Here is a 24,451-nt window from a genome sequence, read left to right as displayed (position 1 = left end):
TTCCGTACCGGTACGATTCTGTGGATCATAGTAGTATTCAGGACCCCGACTGCTGTTTTTTACGTGCAAATAATGTCTTTAATATATTGACTGAACCATTCTGACATGGGGCTAGAAGGGCTAAAAATATACAAACTGCAAAATTGTAACATAAACGTAAAAATCAAAGTTAGCGAGGTATGGTCAGCTCTCGTGATGCTCAAACTTTGATGGGCTTCTTCAGAAGTCTGATCTCCTCTGCCACTTAATTAGATACACGTTTTCTAATAGAGCCTGTCTGTTTACACTGCATTAAGCGTCTTAATGTCTGGTGCCTCCGACTGAATTTCACGTTGAAAATCCCTTTGGACAGCAATGAGTGATTCAAATTCCACACACATCACGCACTGGGCTCTCTAGACATGTCATTTACGGTAATTCTTTAGAACCTGAAAGAAAATAAAAGGAAATGAATCGTTTAAATAAAAATCCGGAGAGATCTTGAGTTGCTTTATATGATGCTGCAAACAGCAAATATGTCCATTAGTATTTTTAACTGCATGTAGAAACGAGAGAGGTTACATGTGGGCATCCTGTACAATGAACAAATTTCCCACACTGGTATAACTACTGTGAAAAATTATGTTCTGTCCATCAAAAGTAGTGACTTCAGGCTGATAACAAAAATTTCACTCTTCCACACCAATCAACACAGATAAAGTAGTATTGGCTAGTAAGTGAGCGATAGTGGGAGAAGTTAGAACATATTTCAAAAGCAGCGACGTGGTGGTAATAATACAACAATGGAATGGCTGTGGATTTTCCGAATGTACAGTTCGGGCATGTGTTCAGCCGTCCCTTTAGTTAACAGGTTGATCGCAGCCTTCTGGCACAACATGCCTAACCTTCTTGGTTACCGTCATCGACGCGTTGAGAAATTCAGTTCGGAACTATCTTGTACTTGATCACCTAAGTGAAAATGCATTACTTTTCAAATTGTTGGCATTGCCGGGAAATTTAACGTCCTCTTAAGAATTGCACGGGACAGGCCATGACACTGTTGGAAATTGGGACATCTGGCGACACTATTGAAAATTAACCTGTCAGAGAATTCCTCCTTTTGTAACAGGCTCTTCATTTGAATGACAAAAGTTCTGAATTTTGGCATGTCTTCTTGCAAACTACAGTTGGCACAGATTGCAGGGCAGACATTTTCACAAACAGGCCATAAAATGACCCGAGCTACATTTAACTAATGAATTGTAGCTTCTTTGGACTACTCGCCAACGTAGCTCGGATTTCTGCATTATTTTCTCCTCAGCTGAGTAACACTGTTGCTTGCAACTTAAATGCAATACATATTTTAAGGCTGCTTTTGAAACTATTAGCGTACGTCTCATCTGTAAACAGCCCTGGTACGAGTAAATCCTACTAAAAGATTGTTACTGCAAGTTCCCAATTTTAGAGGAAAGAACAGTAGCAATTTTTTAGGATCAGTTTTGTGAACTGTTTAGACTAGCTTTAAACTTCGCGGCAACATGCTTGCGGCGGTTGCCCACCAATAAAGCAAAAAACTGGCCCTACTGTTTTCAGAGGTGTGTGTTGCTTTGGGAATGCCTATGGGTTAGCCTAATACGTGCCAAATAAATGTGGCGGAAATCACGTAAGACATTGTCGGAACTGCACTGACAGTATACGTCATAATACACTCCTGGAAATTGAAATAAGAACACCGTGAATTCATTGTCCCAGGAAGGGGAAACTTTATTGACACATTCCTGGGGTCAGATACATCACATGATCACACTGACAGAACCACAGGCACATAGACACAGGCAACAGAGCATGCACAATGTCGGCACTAGTACAGTGTATATCCACCTTTCGCAGCAATGCAGGCTGCTATTCTCCCATGGAGACGATCGTAGAGATGCTGGATGTAGTCCTGTGGAACGGCTTGCCATGCCATTTCCACCTGGCGCCTCAGTTGGACCAGCGTTCGTGCTGGACGTGCAGACCGCGTGAGACGACGCTTCATCCAGTCCCAAACATGCTCAATGGGGGACAGATCCGGAGATCTTGCTGTCCAGGGTAGTTGACTTACACCTTCTAGAGCACGTTGGGTGGAACGGGATACATGCGGACGTGCATTGTCCTGTTGGAACAGCAAGTTCCCTTGCCGGTCTAGGAATGGTAGAACGATGGGTTCGATGACGGTTTGGATGTACCGTGCACTATTCAGTGTCCCCTCGACGATCACCAGTGGTGTACGGCCAGTGTAGGAGATCGCTCCCCACACCATGATGCCGGGTGTTGGCCCTGTGTGCCTCGGTCGTATGCAGTCCTGATTGTGGCGCTCACCTGCACGGCGCCAAACACGCATACGACCATCATTGGCACCAAGGCAGAAGCGACTCTCATCGCTGAAGACGACACGTCTCCATTCGTCCCTCCATTCACGCCTGTCGCGACACCACTGGAGGCGGGCTGCACGATGTTGGGGCGTGAGCGGAAGACGGCCTAACGGTGTGCGGGACCGTAGCCCAGCTTCATGGAGACGGTTGCGAATGGTCCTCGCCGATACCCCAGGAGCAACAGTGTCCCTAATTTGCTGGGAAGTGGCGGTGCGGTCCCCTACGGCACTGCGTAGGATCCTACGGTCTTGGCGTGCATCCGTGCGTCGCTGCGGTCCGGTCCCAGGTCGACGGGCACGTGCACCTTCCGCCGACCACTGGCGACAACATCGATGTACTGTGGAGACCTCACGCCCCACGTGTTGAGCAATTCGGCGGTACGTCCACCCGGCCTCCCGCATGCCCACTATACGCCCTCGCTCAAAGTCCGTCAACTGCACATACGGTTCACGTCCACGCTGTCGCGGCATGCTACCAGTGTTAAAGACTGCGATGGAGCTCCGTATGCCACGGCAAACTGGCTGACGCTGACGGCGGCGGTGCACAAATGCTGCGCAGCTAGCGCCATTTGACGGCCAACACCGCGGTTCCTGGTGTGTCCGCTGTGCCGTGCGTGTGATCATTGCTTGTACAGCCCTCTCGCAGTGTCCGGAGCAAGTATGGTGGGTCTGACACACCGGTGTCAATGTGTTCTTTTTTCCATTTCCAGGAGTGTAGTTCAGACTTGACAGTGCACCAATAGCACAATATAGCTTCACGAACGAACATGAGATCACCTTCGAATATCTTCTCCACTTCGTCTTACTAGGATTCTGAAACAAAGAAGCGTTAGAAATTAGATTATGCACTAATGGACTTGACTCGTAGTGGCTACAATCTTACTTGATCCAGATTCCTGGCATAGAAACAGCGCCCACTATGAAGCAAAATTAAAAAAGGGAAGCAGTGATGCTGTGAGCAGTCTCCGTTCTCCTTCCACCTCGTAATCTTGGTTCATGTTAAGGGGTCCCTGCAGTCTTCAGTGCTTTTCTCGCAAAGTACCAATGTTGTCCATGGCAAGTCACTCCAACAATTCTAACAAGGGAGGCCGCCAATTGTGAAATTCAGATTCGATTCATACTGCGCATAATAAAAGCTCATGGCCAGAGGTGTATTGTGGCAAAGCACCAAGATGCACTTCTCAGCCGTTGTCCAGAAAATCGACAGTTAAAAGAAACCGTTGCGGTGAAATACTCTCTACGATTAACAGCTTTCCACAGCGTCGTGGCGCAGAGGTAAGATCTCGGGTTAGTAATCCGAAGGTCGCCGGATCGAAACTCGCGCCATGCATTTTTTATTATTAGTTTTTTGTAATATATATATATATATATATATATATATATATATATATATATATATATATATACATACATACATACATACATACATACATACATACTATTAATGAATTGCTTATGCATGTTGGTGAAGGCGGATCGCTCTCCAATTGTATCGCCTCCATTTTTCCGTTTGTTTAACAGGGTGTACCAAAGCTCTCCCGTCCGCACTGATTTTCGACGATGTTATAAGTTGCGCTAGGGACCGCATCTACCTTCTTTCGAAGTTAGCAGGCAACTACGCTGTTATGTGCGGCTCGTTTCGGCCCATTCAACATCTGTCCTTCAAGTGTAACGAGCGAGTAACGTAGTCTATCTTTCATACCTGCCACAGCAAATTTGTGTTCGTGGGGTCTCTATTCTAACTCGAACGTTTGACTTACGCTATACGTATTCGTTTCGGAATATCGTTTCTACGTCTTCCGTTAACTATACGTGGTTAACATTATGAAAACAATAACATTTGTGGAATACAACTTTGTTTGCGGAAAACATAATGATGTTCGAAGTCGCCAGTTTTTCCACGACAAACGACTTTCAACAACTTATTATATGCATAATTGTTGCAACTGATTGCCGGGAATTATATATATATATATATATATATATATATATATATATATATATATATATATATATATTTGAATTACAAAAAACATACTAAAAAAACGTTGCATGGTGCGAGATTCGATCCGGCGATCTTCGGATTACGAACCCGAGCGCTTACCGCTGCACCACGACGCTGTAGAAAATTATTAATCGTAGAGGGTATTTCACTGCAACGGTTTCTTTTAACTGTCGATTTTTCTGGACAACGGCTGAGAAGTGCATCTTGGTGCTTTGCCACATTACACCTCTGGCCATGAGCTTTTATTATGCGCAATATGAATCGAATCTGACTTTTACAATTGGCGGCCTCCCCTTGTAAGCCTCACACTATTGGTATGAGGTAACTAATCTCAATATTCCGCTCGCAACAATTAACGAGATAAAAAACATTTGGAAGCTAAAGTTACAAATGAAGCATGACGCAGCTTTAACACACAAATCTGATACATCGGCTTTGCTTTCTACATCTGCATATACTCAGGCCACCTTACATTGTGGGGTAGAGGTTGCACAATCATCCAAAAATATATATTCGACGTCCAGTTGTAATTTTGCCTAGCTGTACTTTCACACACTGAATAATTTCATCCACCTTGACTCTCAAAGATCTATAGATAACCTAAAGACATATCAATCCTACGTTCGCCTGCTTAGCTGAGTGATAAGGTGTTTGCCTACCATGCAGCGGGCCCGAGTTAGATTCCCGGCCACTCGTGGATTGAGTGTTGCGTTATCACCACCACTGTCACGCAAGTCGGCCGATGTGGCGTCCCCTGAAATAGCTCACAACCTGACAGCTGAACTTTCCCGAAAGGGGCCTCTCGGTTAGCAATGCCACATGATCATTTCATCTCAATTCCATGCTAAGACTAAAAGACTACATCTAAGGTATTTTGTTGCTTTGCTCGCAGATGACCTGGGGGTGGAGCTGTTTGCAGTTCACGCCAATGTGAACAAAGCTATCTCGCTTCTGGAGGCGGGGCAGATCTCAGTGGACATCACCAGGCCCAAGAATGGCCGCTGGGTCTATGAGGACCGGCGCGTGCGCCTCAAGCCTGGTGACGTCATCAACTACTGGGTGTACGTGCAAGCCGATGGGAGGGGCTACCGCTTAGATGACCAGACCTTCACTGTCTCAGGTAAAAGTACTCAGATCTATGTCAGCTCGACCTGGAGCTTATGACCGAGCCATCACGATTTTACCTAAATTAAATTTGTGTTTTTAAATGAATAATTACGTTCAATCGCTTAAAGTTTGACACGTGTGTGTGTGTGTGTGTGTGTGTGTGTGTGTGTGTGTGTGTGTGTGTGTGTGTGTTTTGTCCTTAGTTTTATTAAGTAGTGTGTAAGCCTAAGGACCGATGGCCTTGGCAGTTAGTTCCCATAGGAACTCGCCGCCACCACCACCACCACCACCACATTATCTGTTGCTGCGCGCGACATCAGAAGTTGGAGCTGTCATCTGAAGGCCTGGCGTGTGGCTTTGACTGTAGCACAGACAGTATCACCAACCTTCACAAAAGTTATCACTGAACACTAAAGATTCGCCCTGTCGCTCACTGTAGTATTTGCATTATATTTAATCCAGCAATTAACGATATTTTTATAACTTTTCTTTATAAACTGAACCGTGCGCATACTAAAGGGATTGCTGTTAAACAATTAAGGCGACAGACTAGTGATTTCGAAGTAACTGACGAATTCAGGGGCTCGATTGTAAAATTCACTCTGTTAAAAGAACAATGCCTTAATCATAGCACTGCCTACCTTCAGTATCATTTCGATACTGAGAATACATCTGTCCGTTGAACAGTGTAAGCTGCTGGTGCAAGGAAGCAGGAGATTCTTACCTTATTAAACCCTCTGAAAGAAATGTATATCATCTTACGGTAACAAATCTCTGACGCAAGCTCATTACATTTTACTTCTGAAATTTACTGTGAATTCAAGATCAGACTTGTACTCACAGGTCTAAAACAGAGGCAAGCCAAACTAATACCAATTCCATGTTCTGACAGCAGTCTTTAAACTCTTTTACACAATTGCTGAAATTTAACTGGATTCTGAACTTCCAGTTAGTAAAATTTACTGAACAAGTGTCCTGCCTTGTCGTGGTTTGAGTAGAAGTAAGCGTGGCTGTGGTTGCATAGTTGAAGCAGTGATGGACGATGACTTCACACACCTTATTCACGTCTCTGATAAAAAATTACACTTCCCAGAGCCATTGTTCCAGTGCCAGCTATGGCTCACGAAACTTCAGTCTGTCGTAAGTCCTGCCGGCCGGGGTGGCCGTGCGGTTATGGGCCCTACAGTCTGGAATCGCGTGGTCGCTACGGTCGCAGGTTCGAATCCTGCCTTGGGCATGGATGTGTGTGATGTCCTTAGGTTAGTTAGGTTTAAGTAGTTCTAAGTTCTAGGGGACTGATGACCACAGTAGTTAAGTCCCATAGTACTCAGCCATTTGGACCATTTGTTGTAAGTCCGGAAATTCTTACATCCATGACTTAATTGCAGAAGACTTAATGGGCATGTAAAGGAAAGGCCACACCAGTTTGATGAAAATTCCATAAACTTTCAGCGCCACAATAATTTTACCTCTGAGACTATCTACAACATGTTGCCATCCATCCCAATATATTGGTACTGCAGCCGCTATCGGCCTTCATGTCCCAACATACCAACAAGAACCAGTTCTGTCTCGATTTTGCAAAATACTGTTGGGTCAGGTACTGAAGTGGTGCCATCTGTTAGCACAAAATGTAAAAGTAGTAGGTTTTATTTGTGTCAAAAAGTTTGCCGACAAGGTCGTCTTAAAGGTCGTGCTGCATGTTGTGTACCCTGTATTGACAATGCTAGCACCTTCTAGATCCAGTGCCATCATTCATGAAAATACCAGACTTCTCCAGTAGCACGGGGCTGGCCCGATCAGATGTATCCAGATTTCAGTTGGTAAGAGCTGATGATAGTTTGTGTGGTGCAGACCTCACTACGGCAAGGGCACAAGTTATCGAAAAGACACTGTGCAAGCTGGGGGCGGCTCCATAAAGGTGTGGGGTGTTTACGTGGGGTGGACTGGATCCTCTGGTTAAACTGAATCAATTATTGACTGGAAATGGGTCTGTTTGGCTACTTGGATACTATCTGCAGCCATTCATGGACTTAATGTTCCCAAACAAGGATGGAATTTTTATGAATGATAATGCACCATATCAGAACATTCTGGATGATTCGAGAGTATAACTTGGCCACTCAGACTGGCTGACATGAATACCATCAAACGTTTATGGGACACAATTGAGGGGTCACTGTGTGCACAAAATCCTACACCTGCAACACTAATGCAGTTATGGATGGCTGTAGAGGCAGCATGGTTCAATATTTCTGCAGGGGATTTCCAATGACTTCCTGAACCCATGCCACGTCAAGCTGCTGCCCTGCACTGTGCAAAAGGTCCAACATATCAACATATTAGCAGGTATCTCTTGTCTTTTGGCACCACTGTGTAATTTTTAAATGAAAAAACATTGGCACCTGGTATTTCTCATAACTTGTCAAAAGTATTTGATAATACAGGTCACACTACTTCTAGAAGATTTCAAATGTTAAGTTGTCTGAAATCTTGAGGGTAATAGTTTCTTCCTATCTAACTAAAGCATGCAATGTGTCACATTAAGTAAACAAAACAGCATCTTCAAATTGGAAATACCTATAGGTATACTATAGGTATGAGGTCTGCTCATGTTCCTGTTATACATGAGCTTCCATCACACATACAAGAAGCAGAAATAGTTCTTTGCTTATGAGACAAGTAATATAATCAAGCCTAGTAGAGTAACTTTAACATTTTTACATGTTCCAGAAGTAGCTTGACTATACATGTGGGGTTGGTATTACATCATTGCAAATGAAAAATTGGTTTATCATTATTTTTGATTCCATTAACTTTTAATGACTCGTTTTGGTTCAAAATGAACCATCCTAAGATCTAAATATGTTGGTTACAAGAGTAACTCATCCAGTTACCAGCAAATTTACATGCTATGTCACACATTTTATTGTATGACATATGACTCGGCACGTAAATTTGTTGAAAGTTGGATAGGTTTCTCTCATGGGCGTAGCCAAGGGGGTGGGGGGGTTGAACGCCCAAACACACACCCCTTCCCAAAAATTTGACGAAGCTTAAAAACGGGAGAATTGACCTTAAAATAGATTGTAATGTAATCTTTATTTCAAAGCTACCTCGTTTTCAAACTGCGGCTATGCCAGCGTGGCGTAGTGCGCGAGGGGAACACGGCAGCGAAGAGCCAGCGTTGGCGACTATATTGCCACCAATGTCTGGACTGAGCCTCAAACGAATGCGGTTTGTCTGGAGCAATGGAAATTGCAGGTAGTGCGGTCCCTGCATCAGGCCCACCCTAGTTGTCACAGCTCCGAAGCTGGGCATAGTGAGAAGTCATTCATTCACACGGCAGCAGCTTACTGCTACCATCGGCATCCCTCTTCCCAGAAACTGCAGAAATTGTTACTGACGTGGTGAGAATTTTTTAAAAGTGTTTAAGTAGTTATGTAGAAGAGAAACGACTAGTGTGTGCAATATCACCTGTTTTTTAGTGTTTTCTTTCTACATTTACATTTGAATAATTGTGCTCCGCAAGGTACGACGTGGTGAGACACTGATACTGAAGTCGCCCATCACCACCTCGCCGTCGGTTCCATTCACGGATATTACGCGAAAAAAAGACCGCTTTTATGCCTCAGTAGTTAGCCCGACTTCCCTAATCGTTATTACAATGAGCCTCTGAAGATATATACGTCGAACTCTGATATCCTTCCGTTATTTGTACTCAGAACTTTGTTCATATTCGGAGATCTTACTGTTCAACTGTTCATTTCTGACGTCAAATATTTTTTCACCACAAAAACAAGATCAATGTGACCTACCTCAAGTTTTACTTGAGTTCTCCAGTCATTATTCCGTTTTGTCACAAATTCCATTGTCTATTTTGAAATGTCTTTGTAACGTCACGAACCCGATTTATTTTTAATCGGAATCTACATTTCGTTTTTCATGCAACCCTGTGATACGTTTTTCGCACAAAACAAACTGACGATCGATAAATGTAAGACTTATTTCCCATTGTCTGTACCCGTTTTTGCATAAAGGACCTTTTAATAAGATTTGCTGCATTTATCAACAACAGCTGAACATTTCACCAAAACCAACATGTTTACCATACGTTCTCGTCTTAGTCCTATCAGTAAAAGTTTGTATGTCTTTTTCCTTCACCGTGTCAAGTTTACTTTGTTCATAACACGTTCACTACGGTACAAATAAACCTTTCAGACGTCGTGCTGACTCCCTCTGACGAACGTAAGTAAACAATGCTTAGCTGAAAAGTGTTGCCTCCCCCACTGCCAGATATATTTCATGAAAATACAGTACGCAAATACAAAACTGAGTCACATTATTGTAATCCTAGTTTTATTAACATTCATATTTTCCTGCAGTTTTCTGCGTGATACCTTTCACAATGTTCTTTGCACAGTTCACAAATGGTTGCATTCATTCGGCTGGTAAAATCTATTGTTTTGGCAGAGCTTGTGTGAAAACCATGTGTTGAGTATCGTGTTACTACATGCCGGAGTTCATATTGTCTGTTTCCGTTCTTCTCTCTGTGGCATCGGTTGAATAGAAGCAGTGGCATACCGTGTGGATTGAGCGTCCAACGCAGTTAAAAAAAAAAAAAAAAAAAAAAAACCAGGTAGAGAGAACACGTTTTCGACAGCAGAGCAACACAATCCAGAGAATGTGTGTGCTGCTAAATAAAAGAAAGAATGAATGCTATAAACAGCCAGTGAATGGAAAGTCAATTTACTCTCACTAACCAAGATTTTTCTATAAAATTGGTAACTGGCGACATATACTACCGGTAACGAACTAGGTTTTTCGACACTTTGACAATATATTTAGATGCTCCACAACTTTCTCCAAGAAATTGTTTCGTCAAATTGACGAATCTCAGATACTGCATGTATTATGTCGACGAAACGAGTGTTTATCTGAAGGTGAAAAACTAGTGTTTTGCAGTGCAAAATGTAATCATATTGTAAAGTATTCTTTCCCAATCGATACAGAACTTAATACGACAGATTTGGTAACCTTGACTTTTTAGATTAAATGCTTAAGTTCGAAAGAAAATCTTCTCAGATCCAGAGAAATGTCTGAAATTTCGGTGGTTTTCTTTTCATCAAGACTGAAGCTCCACTCAGAAATCGGGCAGAGCTTGGATTATGCATATCTGAAGCCTATTTGAGTGATGCAGTTTTCAGAACTCCACAAATTTTTGGATGGCAGAGCGCTAATTTTCTTGTCCTAGTAACTGTCATTTAGTGACTGGTGTTAACTAAAGTTAAATTAGCACACTTGCAATCTGACTGAACCAGCCGAATAAAATTAATAATAACCAGTCGCATGTTTGCCAATTTTTTTATGTTAGTGTTTTTTAAAGGGTCATCTGCATCGCAAAAATGGAGACAAAGAAAAGAAAAGCTAAGAATGCAAATAAATCTAAGGGCTTGGAATATTGGAAAAAATTGTGTTCACAAGCTGGTACATTTAGACGCATCTTCAACTGTCGAACTCGCCAGTCATAATGTGTCGAGTGGACATAGTAAAGACGTAATGATTGCTGAGGCCTCATTATCAGAAAGAGCTACAAACGCAGGTACTTCTGGCCACTCAGCAGTCGTCTTGCTCACTGCCTCCCAGCATCAATCAATCTGCAACTTCGAGCGTGGGACTTAAGTTTACGTGATGCCTCATCTGCTTCGAATGGTTTTAATACATTAGACATAGGTTTATATTCAAATCAAAGTTCACAAGTTGATGATCGTCTAAAGGGTATCGTCTAATGATTAAAAATTTCCTATTTTATCAAAACGAAACTTTAGCTTTCAACTGAAATGGTTGGACAGATTCCTTTGGCTGTCTTATTCTGATTTTAAAAAATGGAGCCTTCTGCAAAAATTGTCATTATGGGTCGCTCATACTTAAGCAAGGAAAACATCAACGATTAGGAAAACTCGTGTGTGAGCCGTTTTCAAATTGGAAAAAAGCGTTGGAGGTATTTCAAACGCGTCCACAAACTTCCTATCACAAGCGAAATTCGCAAATGGCAGACAGTTTTCTTAAAACTGTTTCCTCAAAGATGTCTACAGTAATTGAGCAATTGTCTTCAGAGATAAAACGATAGCAAGAAGACAATAAAAGTTAACAGACGTCCATAGCAAAAGCTATAATTTTTGTGGTAAACAAGGCATTCCTTTCAGAGGACGTACTGACTCTGGATTAGTTTACACATGATTGGAACCTCAGCGACAGCTAATGAACGGTGGTAACTTTCGAGCGTTACTGCGTTATGCTGCTAGAGTCTGGATATAAACATATTTTGGAGCATTTGTCAACAGCTCCAAAGAACGCTCTGTGTACCAGCCCACAAATTCAAAATGACATTGCTATTTGTGGTGAAATTATATAACGTAAAATAATTGATGAGGTAAATAAAGCCAGAATATATAGTATTCTTGCTGGCGAAACTACTGACATTGCACACGTAGAACAAGTTTCACTTTGCCTTCAGTATGTTGATTCGGAGAATGTTAATCACCATAAAATTAAGGAAATGTTCCTCGAATATATGCGAACTATTGATGTTACTGGATTCGGCCTTGCAAAGCCAATCATTAAAGCATTGAAAAACACGGACTTGACTGTTCTCATGTAGTTGGGCAAGGCTATGACGGTGCTGCAGCTTTGAGTGGGCACTTTCATGGTGGCCCAAGCGTATGTTCGTTAAGGAATGCGCCCATGTTCTTTATGTACATTGCAGTGCACACTCGCTTAAACTTGCAATTGCCGACACATGTTCACGAGCAGAAATCAGAAATCGGTTGGGGATTGTGCAGTCTGTTAGGTCTTACGTCAGTCATTCTGCTAAACGCACCGCCGTATTAAGACGAAATTCGCGAACCGTTGCCAACTGGACACAAAAAAAACTAACTTGCACTATGTGAAACAAGATGGGTCCACAAGCACGAAGCAGTCATCCGTTTCAAGGAAATTTATCCAGCAATTGTCACTACCCTCGAAAAATTGCAGCTAGCCACAACAAGGACACGTCAAGAGAAGCTGCCCAACTGATACACACTTCGTTCCTCAAATTTTGTGATGAGTTTAGTGGTTCTTCAAAAAAGTGATGAGCCACAGTCTAACATCTGTGTGATGAGCTACACACTATAGATATCAAAACAGCTGTAAGGAACCAATATAGACCTCATTGCAACATTTCATCATGTTGACAATGTTCTTAACGCCTTGCAGTTGTTGAGTCAATGCTGAGGATAAATTTACAAATGTTTTTGCAGAAGCAAAGCTAATGTCACGAGGAAAATGTTTTGCCGCAGGCGCCACGTCTTACTGGGAAGCAGTTGAACCGCTCTAATACGCCTGCGGTGGATGTAATTACATATTACATAGTGAATGTATTTATTCCATTCTTTGAGCACACAATTCAACAGTTGACTGTAAGATTTACAAAGCATCGCAAATTCATGTGTTCTTTATGGTCTAGTGCCAGAAAATTTCGATAAAATCACTGACGTTGATCAGGCGATATCAATGTATTCGTCACTTCTTCCGGAGAAAAGCACATCAGTAATAAAAGCAGAATCTGACATTTGTAAGGCACAGATGACTTCGAAGAGTGTCAAAAATCTGCTTTGGAGAACTTAGATCTGTGTGATTCAAAGTTGGATCCAAACATTTACGTACTGATTCAGATTTTGGTAACAGTACCAGTTTCAACAGCTGCTCCAGGAAGAACATTTTCCAGCGTAAGGAGATTAAAAAATTATCTTAGGAACACAGTTTCCGAAAATAGCCTCAACAGTTTGGATCTAATGAACATCCACTACAGCATAGAACTTGATGCATCAGAAGTCGTAGATTCCTTTTCGAAAAAAAAGTAGAAGACTTGTTATATAAATGTGTATTTGCTAAAATAAAAAGAAATAAAACAGTTACTTTGTTTGTAATCTGCAATTTCCATTCTGACCAATACATACACAATATACAGTGCTTTTGTAGTACCTACGGCAATACATGAAGAGACTGGTTATGTATTTACGACTAAAAAAAAACTTAAATTCTACTTATGCCTTTGCTGTGTTTCTGCCAAATCCGCTGCGAGCAACAACAGTTATCGTGCAGTTTGTTGCTACTGCTGTCAGTATGTGTTAACGTAAGTTCTATTATAAAAGTATCCATTCAATATGTCTTAACAAAAGTTGTACTGCTATCACAGTTCTTGTTCTCTCTCTCTTTCATTGAATGAATTAATGTGGACTACATTTGGTAAATGCAGAACCTCCAATGAAATCTACTAAGTTCACACAAGATAGGAAGCATTAAAGTTTATTCACACTAAATAAGATTTATGCAGATTTATATAGTTTAGTACTCTAACTGAAAATCGTCCATAAACTATTCTAAATGGACCCATAATCTTGCAGAAGTTTCCTTGCCAGTAGCCGGCCATTGCCTACCTTAGCAATCTAACACTAATACAACACACACAATTTAATTGCAGATTCATAACCACTGATAAGGATTAGATTTGAACATTCACGTTCCTACTCTGCGCTTTTTCCTGTCATTTCTACCATAGTACGAAGCAGAGTGGTGTAGTGCCTGAAGCACTAGACTCACATTTAAGAGACCCGGATACAACCCAAGAGCTGACTATACATGTATTGGTTTTCCAGTTTCCCAGTTCACTCTAAGCTAATGCCTGAATGGTTCCTTGAAAATCCCAAGCCCGCTTCCTTCCCCTCCATTAAAAAAAAAAAAAGGCCAAATCTCTGTCTCTAATGACCTTAGCTGTCGACCAGACATAAACACTAAATTTACTTCCCTACTCCTACCATAGATCATCTCGATGGGCCTATGAAGTGGAAACTGAACATTTGTTGTCAGCACTGAGCAAAACGGAAATTCTTTTCTTCATTTCTCCTCTCTTTGTGATGGCCATTGTGTTACTTGTCCAGCTTACTAACTCATTGTTTGAATTTAAACCACTTTTTGGATGGACGTGGATTGCACAAATGTTCACTGCAATCTCTAAGCAATGTTTACTGCCATACAAAAACATCGAGATATCATCGACAAAAGAATTTTACTCTTTCTGATTAATGATAATATTTTTTAGTTAAATGGTTGTTCTATTACAGCTCTACTGTATTATGATGTTCATTTGTTGAAACCTCCCTGAAATCATATCCTGGCTATGCCTATGGTTACTCTTGCAACAAATACATAAAGCTCTGAGGATGGTTAATGTTGAACTGAAACTAGTCATTTAAAAAATGAATGCAATAAAGTCAAGTAATGTGCTTTAAAAACAGTGACTGCAGATTTTTTTATCAAAGGACATTGTCAAGTTCTGCAAATAGAAAAACGAAAAATCTTTAAGACGCCAGAGTTTACAGGATATGTGGCAAATAATCAGACCACTGTCTAAAAGTGTTGATAGTTAAATCACTAGTTAATTAGAAAAGCAAATAAATACCCAAGAACAGCTCAGGAGATATTCAAAATGTTTGCTCCTTGATATTTTGTGTGTTAATTTCATTTTGCACTATAATTAGCAATGATGATGATGAAGAAGAAAGTAACAATATAAGAACTTGTATAGAAAATGTAATAAGCAACTAGACGGGAAAAGAAACACAAATGCAAAAAAAGGTGTAGTGTATGTAGAATTTCAGGATATCAGAAAATAAACACAAAGCATATGGAAAGCTCCTGTCACTAGTCAGAAAACCACTACATCAAAGACAATATACAATGAGCATGCATGTCAGATATAAAAGTAAAAGGTGGATTATACATGGTTCAAACAGAAAGATAGTGTTTTGTATTTTGATTAGGGAAGGAATTTCTAGGTATTGAAAATATGACAATGAATAAACTACAAAACACTCAAACATGACAATAGGAAAGCTGCAGGAATAGAAGGAAAAATGAAGAATTAAGCAAATATACATGTACTACTTCATTCACATTACTTCATCTTTAATATGTGCTCGTAAATGTGATAAATTGCAAGCTAATGAAAAACAGTGAACATCATGTCTGTTCAAAAGATGTAACACAAGCAAATGTGGAAACTACACATACATTATCCTGCTGAAAGCTGTGCAAAAGTTCTATCCGTACGGATCTTCAAGAAGATTAGTGGATGAATGGACACGCGCACATACTCTTTAAGGGCAATCAGACATGAAACAACAATAGTAATAAATACACAAGAGAAAATTATGGAGGAGATAAAAATTAAACTACTGAGGCAGGGGTGTCGTTTCACCAGCTCTTTTTAATTTTTTTTTTTTTTTTGGCAGTGTTCTTAAACAGATAGTTATCTGGAAATGAAATTACATAAACTCTGTAATATAAGTGTTGAAACTTGGAGCTTGCAAATAATAATGCACCCAACGGCCTCTAGTTTGCAGTATATCAGCTAAACCAAACATGTACAGAACAAGATCTTATAATTTCATTATAAAAGATGAAAGCTACAGACTTTAAGGTAAACGACAATATAGTCAAGCAAAGTAATTAACAGTGATGTAATTGAACATAGCAAATTTCAAATACCTGGGCTGTGACTTGTTAACATGATATAGACGGAAAGTTGGACATATTTAAAGCAGTATGTGGAACAATAAATGGAACACTTAGAGACAACCCTGAAAGTTAGAAAAATCACATTTTAACAAAATTATGGTGATAACATTGTTGTGAGAGAGCAAGGCTTGTAGGAAGGCGAATTCCAACAAAATGAAAGTTGATTTCACTTGTCAACAGATTGTCACGGCATTGGACAAGTTGCTATTTCAGGTGAAAATGTTTCTGTTGTTGGTGATGCAGATCAGGAGGTAGTTAAAAAACTTGGAAAAAGTCTCAGAATGTAAACTGGTAGCTGATCAATTAGTGCACAGCACTGATGAGACAGTGCTAAAGTAATGAAATGCTATCTCACAAATCCCTTGCCTCAAAGTAATTAGTCTGATGCAAAACTAGGGAAGAACTGGCTGACCACTGAAACATACAGCAATGCCAGTGGTGATCAAAAAATTGCTGTTATCTGTAATTGGTAGGTCTAAGAAACAGAGCCTTCATAAAAATACACACACCAATACTTCCTGGTTATTACAAAGGTAAAAAATGCTTGGATGAATGAGAATTTGTTTAAAGAATGTTTATGGTGCATTTGTTATGGTTTTAATAAATACTTGAAATAAACTCACAACCTCATGCACCTTTGAGTCTGAACTTCAAGAAAGTGACATAAAAGCTGTTTTTGCTCCTCCCCCTCCCATATGACTTAAATAATCCAACCAATGGATGAGGGTGTTATTGAATGGTTAAAATGTTACACGAGGAGTTACATCAGTGCTTTGTTAGAGAAAACAGAAGAGGGTTCTGATGTTCTAAAAGCCATGACAGGCCTCAACAGAAAAGATGAAATTTACACAGTTGCTCAAGCTTGAGAAAAACATAACAAAACCCCTCTACAAGAAACATGGGATGTTTGCCCTAGGCTAAACCAAAAACAGGAACTTTCACAAATTGAGTCACACTACAGATTTAGTCATTCATTTGGCAACTCTGAAGACTAATATGCAGCCTGCTGATGGAGAGGAGTGGCTGTCAGGTGGCTCTACAGCTGTCAACAATGAAAAACAATATGATGATCAGGTTGTGGCTCTGGTTTTGCAACAGGATAGTGTTGAACAAGGGGAATCAGATAATGAAGAAAGATTATGAAAATATCAGCACTCTGCAGCAAAGGATGAGATAGACTGCTCTCTAATATTCAAAACGTTCAACTGCTACTGCTCTGGATGTATTGTTGGCAAAAAGAACTGTGATGCAGCTGCAAAGTCAAGATGTAAGAAAGGAAAACAAAATGTAAATAGATTTTCAGTGTCTAAAACTTTCTATTTTCCTTTCCCTTTATTAGAAATGTAATTTTGTTACTTAATTTTGATTTATTACCTTGCTTTGAGCTCTGTAAATGACTTGTTCCATTCTCCTCTCATTATCTGACCTTTTTAGCATACTGAACATCTCTCTCTCTCTCTCTCTCTCTCTCTCTCTCTCTCTCTCTCTCTCAAAACTATTTGCTGACATTTAGTGGAGGAACAGCATTTACCTCTCATCATTCCTCTAAAATATGCTGCTCCAATTTTTGCATTATTTGCTCTTGTAGGAGTTGTTAATTAAGCTTTTTTTTTATTGAACAGAACTAGTTGATCCTGACAGTGGAGTACCAGATACTGGACCTGTCACACAAGGCACTACTAAACCAGTCACGAATCCACCACCAGTGACAAAACCAACAGTCACACCTAAACCACCAGAGAAGTGTGACAACACAATAACAACTGTCAATGGAAAGCCTGCTTGCAAGGGGCACATCATTTTCGAAGATACTTTCTCGACACTAAATCCAAGCAAATGGCAGCACGAGATACAGCTGGCTGGTGCTCCCGTAAGTTCTATTCTCAGTTCAAGTTTTCCTTCCTCATACTAATAAAAGCATTTCATGTATTCAAGATGGTAGAACAACGGATTCTCATGTTGGGTGATAAATGGTTCAGATGCTTGTCTAGCCTTCCAGACTGAAGTTTTCTGTGGGTTCTGTACATTGCTTCAGGCAATGGTCCAGTAAATGGTTTATTAGAAAGAACAAGATGGTGTTACTTCCGTACCCTCCCTCAATCAAAGTTTGTGCTTCATGACTAATCACCAAATAGTGTTTTCTGATATATCTATATCTGGCTTCATAGGTTAGTATGGATTTGACAAACATATTAAGTTGTTGGACATTTCTGACCATTAAAACTGTGACCAAAAAAGGGTAAAAGTCTGGATCAGGGCCACATACTTCAGTGTTTTGTGTAGCAGTGTTGTCAGTGCTCCCTATGAAGTCTGATGGAAAGGAGGGTGGGTCTGTCAGCTGTTAGATCTGTGCAGTCAATGAGAGAGCAACAGCAGCAGCAGCAGTGGGCAGATGACGTATCTGGAAGGAATATTGTCACATTCTCATGCCAGTATATCACAGCCTGTGAAACTGGAACACATCTGGAAGAACTAGGAAAATATTTTGAGAGTCAAGATCATTAATTCAATTTAAGTTGTGCTTCAAATTCTCAGCCTAACCACCACCCCATAATTTGCTACATATTTGAAAGAAAAAACATTGGACAAACACTATTTTTTGCAAGTAAAACTGTTACACTTCAACTGAGCGTAAGCCTCAGACTAAGCTAAAGATCAATCTGTCACCACAACTAGGTATTTCAGCTTTCACATTCTTTGGCTTCACCATCTCACAATCAAACTGTCAGTCCAATCTAACTACAACCTTGTAACTCATAATACATGGAAAAAAACTGGCAAAAAATTATAAAATTAACTGCTGCTCATCTAACTTACAAAAATTTAAGCTGTGCTATTAGGTCCCAGTCTAACCACTACCTGGTAATTTGTGTCTGACATTTGTGAAGAAAATTTTCTATTTTGGTGCTAGAAATTTAATACCCTCTTTCCTTGCCTCTCATTGGTTATGTGAAAGTATCATACCATTGACTGTGCAAAACTGACGCATTAGCAGCCTAAGAGCAGTAGACGAACACTGCCATGACTTTGCTAATCCTGGTAGACTCAAGCCAACATCTCATTGGAATGTTAGTTGTTAGTGAGACAATAGTGTTATAACTTCTGTAAGGAGAATAAACATCTACCAGCATGACTCAGAATTACACACCAGCAGGACTGTGATGTGTAGAAACTGATGTTCATTGTTCAGCAGTATTGCTACTCACCTTGAATGCAACTCATGTTGAATGGGGGTCTCACAGCTGTCATAAAAATATAGAAATATGGAAGCAATGGGCTCAGGAAAGCCATACTCAGTGTCTTGCAAGATTTCAATGACCCCCATGAGACTAGTGCTGAGAGGACATATTGTTTGGCTGTGGAGAATCATACAGCAATCTCTCATACCTTGAGTCAGGAAATGAGTTACTTTGCAGCAGGAGAGGCATCCTCAGTGCAATGCTGTCCAGAGCATCATGGGCTGAAAGCATGGCAATAATTGTTGCAGCTTCCCTTGACACAGCAGCAGAGGTGTGCAGACAGTGATGTACTCAATGGCAAGACTATACCCTGAAGTTCACCAGACTTTTGATGCAAGTCCTGGGTTTGTGTACAGCATCACCAAGCATATCAGTGTGTGGATGCTCAAAAATGAACAGCTGTTGCCAGACTGCTTTTATCATGATGCCAGCACCTGGTGTGGTCGTATGAAGTGCCATTGGGTTCAAATCATGATCGCATCTAGTTCACAGAGTCAGTGATTTGGACAGCAGAAATTTTGTTTTTTGTCATTTTAAGGCTAGAAGCTGTCACCCTAACTTCAAGAAACCCAGGACTTTATCTTTCAAAAAGAAAACGCAAAACTAAGTTTTTCTTCATGTTCTGATCTACCTTCATACAGAGGGTGTCACTGTTGATCAGGCCAGCATGTTCAGATATCTCGCACCTCCCCCCCCCCCCCCCCTCCCCCCCTTGCTCTCCCAGTCTGATAATGGGTTGCTGAGAGACTGGAATATTACCTCCTGCCAACTACTATGACTGAACGCAAGCATAGAGTTGCAGTGTAGAATGACATAGCTGCATCTGTCTTCTTAACCAAGTTTGATTTATTCATTTGGGTTAGACAGTTGTGACAGAGAGGGCAGCTCTTTGTACTAAATAATGCCTCTTGTGTACTGCCAGATCACAAATGTTTACTCAGCCTACTATATGTTGTACACAAATAATAAAATTTCTTTATTTGCCTTCAATTCTTGTTCTGCAGTATTAATGACTAGCTTTATACTTTCTACATGCAGTGGTCAAAAAAGAACTGGGAGTCACTTTTGGCTTCTGAATGGGGAAAAAGTGACTAAATAAGTGTGAAACTAGATGCTGTTTATGATGCTTTGCCTACTAGTCGAATTAATTTAAACATGGTTCACCACTGTTTTCTTTCTTCTTTAGGAGGATTAGCTAGGACACCTAATATCATGATCAGCAATGAAACAATTCAACAAGTCTGGGACATCATCTCACTGACTGTTGGGGGTGAAAGTATGTGAAGTAGTAGAGGCCACAGTTGTGTTGAGGAATAGCAATTAATATTTCACATTATGATTAGTTGGTTGCTTACAGTGGACTAGTGGGCTGTTTACCTTTAAAACTATGTTTTGAGCAACTGAAGTATTTGACACTGTCTAAGGGAAATGAATAGCACAGAAACAAGCAACAATCAAAATGTCTGAACTAACCTTGTGCACACATTGAATTGGTAATATTATAGGCAGAGCTTAAAGGAAATCAATCATTCTTGTGTGTTTTTTTGAAGCTACATTTGTTTACTGATACGTAGTCTTTCAACTGTTACCCTATTTTTGATATCATCTGATTATATTTATAAAATTGTGAGAGTTACACAATATTTCCATAAATTTCTATTGACAGGATTACCAGTTTGTTGTGTACACAGACAGTGAAGAAAATACTGTTGTGAAAGATAGCAAGTTGTTTATCAAACCCACACTGCTTTCTCCAGGTGACAGCAATTACATTTACACTGGAAAACTTGATCTACCAAGGTAAGTATGTGGTTCAGATACAATGTTAATATTTATACTGAGTATGGATTTTTCTGATTGTTTTCTTCTGCATTTTAAAATATTCACTTTTTATGTCCGAAATTTATGCAGTCTCCTAATCTTAGCTATTTTTTAATGTGATTATTCCACATGACAGCGGTGCTCAGAAGCATCTAAGAGGGTGATTTGAAAAGTTCTCAGAATGGAATAGAAAAAACTTACTTCCATGACTGAAACTTTCTTATTTTTCATTGTAGTCTCCTTGTAGATTAATGCATTTGGTCCAATGAAGTTCCAGTGCCTTGATCCCATTCGAAATTGAGTTTCCTCCATGCCTGCAAAATAGTTATCAACTCCAGCTATCAGTTCTTCATTTGAAGAGAATCTTCATCCATCAAGAAAAATTTTCAGTTTTGGGAAGAGATGGAAATCTGACAGCCATATCAGGTGAATAAGGCAGGTGTGGCAACAATTCATACCTTAGTTCATGTAATTTTGCCATGGCAACAGCACATGGGATTGGGTATGCATCTCGAGTCATGGCACCCATCTTGCAGATAATTTTTTCATTTCTAATTCTTCGGTTAAAATATGATGCACACTTCCAGATAACACCTGGCAAGCTTGAGCAATTTCATGCACTTTAAATTGGTGATCCTCCATGACCATTTTGTGCACTTTTGCAATGATTTCTGGAGTAGTGACACATCTTGGCAGACCTCTGTGTGAATCATGTAAGCTCTCCTGACAAAATTTAAGTTCATTTGTCCACTTCAGAACAGTTAAATATGAAGGAGCAGTCCTCCAGTGTATTCTGGAAATCAGCATGAATGTCCTTTGCTTTCATACGTTTCTTTACGAAGTACTTAATCACTGCTCAAATCTTGTCGTCCCCCCCCCCCCCCCCCCCCATATTTGCAAATCACTACACAGGAACAACAGACCCACGTTACCACCAAAGCTCACTTCAAAGAGCAGTGACATTACATGTGTTTACAGGCAACAGTCCAATCAATATCATGTGAACAACTCGTAGTGCTAGCAATGACCTCTCTTGGTGATTCTGAGAACTTTCCAAACAACCCTCATATATTAAAATACCTTAGTGTTGTGATAGCCTGCCATTTTGATTGCTGTTTGCCAGAAGGATAGTGCTGTAAGCTTTTTCATTTATTAATCCCGTAAATCTTTCATTATATTCTGTACAACCTGTCCACAGAGAACCATATGGTATGTGGAACTTTAGAAAATTTAGTCATCATGCATATAATTCTGTTTGTGTTTGTATTGAGTACATGAGGATTTTAAAAAGTGTTAGCTTTTTGACTTCTTCCATACCCATGAGGACTCTTTCAAAGGATCTGTGGAAGGGGCATCAGCATCTCTTTTTATAAATACGTATTGTGTGTTTTCATTTTATGGCATGTTCTACATCTGTGCCTCCCTCCATGGATGATGGAACAAAACATGTCTAATCTAATTCACTAAAATTCCATATTTGCAAATGGGTGTGAATGAGTTTGAGTGGTACCAATATTAAAGCATTTAAAGATTTGTGGGTTTATTTACAAGTTTTAAAATTCAGGAAAAAGGATAGCTTTAAAGGACACATGCAGGTATGACTACACTGTTAATGATAGATGAACAGCAAAAATTAGGGGGGGGGGGGGGAGAAGGAGAAGGAGGAGGAGGAGGAGGAGGAGGAGGAGGAGGAGGAGGAGGAGGAGGAGGAATAGGAATAGTCTCAATGTAATTAATCCAATTGAGAAGTGATGAGCTGAAGTTGCAGAGGAAAAAAAAGTGCTTCACTGTATGAAGTGTTGTCGCTCTAAATTTTGAAGTCCATTCAGAGGTCTGTCATACCCAACAATCATCCTAGCTGATGTATTTCATCTGACTTCACAGCAACTTTTAGGGTACCTAAGTACCATGTAACTAGGTTAATTAATTATATTACTTTGTCTCCTCATGAAAGAAAACTTACAGTGGTGTAAAGGCACACTTCCACGAAATGCAAATGTTAGCTGAACTGAAATTAACTACTATTAGACTCCTATAATTTATTTCCACTTACTTTGCCTAAGTTTAATATACGCTACCTTTTTACGTTAGAGGTAGATTAACTAGGTTTCATTCAAGTTAGTTAAACAGAAAATCAATAAATTGTCACACACACAACATAAGTATCTTCACGTGGGACCAAAAGATTGGTGTGGTACTGTAGTAAGTAAAATCAATGGTAAATCCAGGATGGAATGTAACAATGTTATGAAAATGAAAGTTGCCACTCACCATATAGCAGAGACGCTGAGTCCCTGATAGGCACAACCAATTGTCACAAACAAATAAAAGCTTTCGGCCAGTAAGGCCTTCACCAAAAACACACAAGAGGTGCGCATGTGCTTGCGCATTTTTTACCTTCCCTCTTGTTTTGCCATCTGCCTCCTTGAAATTAATTTTGTTAACTAATTATGGTTAACATACATGAGTATAATGCGCATTTTAGTAAGAGAAAGGTTGGGCCTTAGTTTTAAAGAATGTAACACCATATTGAATTTTGTGCCAAGTTGTATGTATGTAACTGATTTTTTAATTTAATTCGACTTTCCTTAGTATCATTCATTATACGGTGAAATCAGTAATTGTTTAGTAACTTAAATTCTGTTGTTGACCTGAACAGATATAAATTATTAATTATAAACATTTGAAGGAACAACTAATAGTATTCTTAATGTATCTATTTGTCTCTATTTGAAAACATGCTAGTAAATCCAGCCCTTCATTAATTCCAAAGTTAAGTTTTGTCAAAAGTATTGTTGCATAACTACATTTGTTAATTTCATAATTTAAACAAATAATTTGGCTTAGCCCTTGTAGAAGAAACTGTAAAAAAATACAATTTTTTTATGTATTCAGTTAATTTAATGAGTTATGTCTCAATTGTAATTCTGTAAATTTAACTTCAAACAATGTGTAGTTTTGGCCCCTATTATTGTGAGGGTACAAAAGGGCCTGATTTTTGGTCATGAGACAGTCAGTCCATGGCAGTTTGACAAGAAACCTGTGTTGGTTAAACAACACTATTGCTTCAATTTAACTGTGAAATAAGTCACACAATTAGGCCATGTGTAAAAACAATGACACTCTGCTCTATATGTACCTGTTTATTATTCAAGAACTGTGAACTTTGTGGACAGACTTTTAATGCTCATAGATGTAGCACAGCAGTATGTGGATATTCACCTGTAAACTATTGACTCTTATCAAAAGCTAAATAGTGTACTGGCC

At 39.8% G+C, this 24,451-nt stretch overlaps 1 protein-coding gene across 1 annotated transcript in view; it reads left to right on the top strand.

The window, feature by feature from the left end:
* LOC126475076 (beta-1,3-glucan-binding protein-like) overlaps positions 1 to 24,451 on the top strand; it is a 113,528-nt gene that overhangs the window by 56,922 nt on the left and 32,155 nt on the right. The window contains exons 2-4 of the mRNA XM_050102637.1: positions 5,290 to 5,517; positions 17,747 to 17,994; positions 21,030 to 21,163. Of these exons, the coding sequence (XP_049958594.1) occupies positions 5,290 to 5,517; positions 17,747 to 17,994; positions 21,030 to 21,163 (610 nt within the window). The remainder of the gene's footprint in view (positions 1 to 5,289; positions 5,518 to 17,746; positions 17,995 to 21,029; positions 21,164 to 24,451) is intronic.

Source organism: Schistocerca serialis, chromosome 4 (genome assembly GCF_023864345.2).
Source record: "Schistocerca serialis cubense isolate TAMUIC-IGC-003099 chromosome 4, iqSchSeri2.2, whole genome shotgun sequence".
Lineage (NCBI taxonomy): Eukaryota > Metazoa > Arthropoda > Insecta > Orthoptera > Acrididae > Schistocerca > Schistocerca serialis.
Note: the sequence above shows the minus strand (reverse complement) of the source record. Positions and strands in the feature narration are given on the sequence as shown.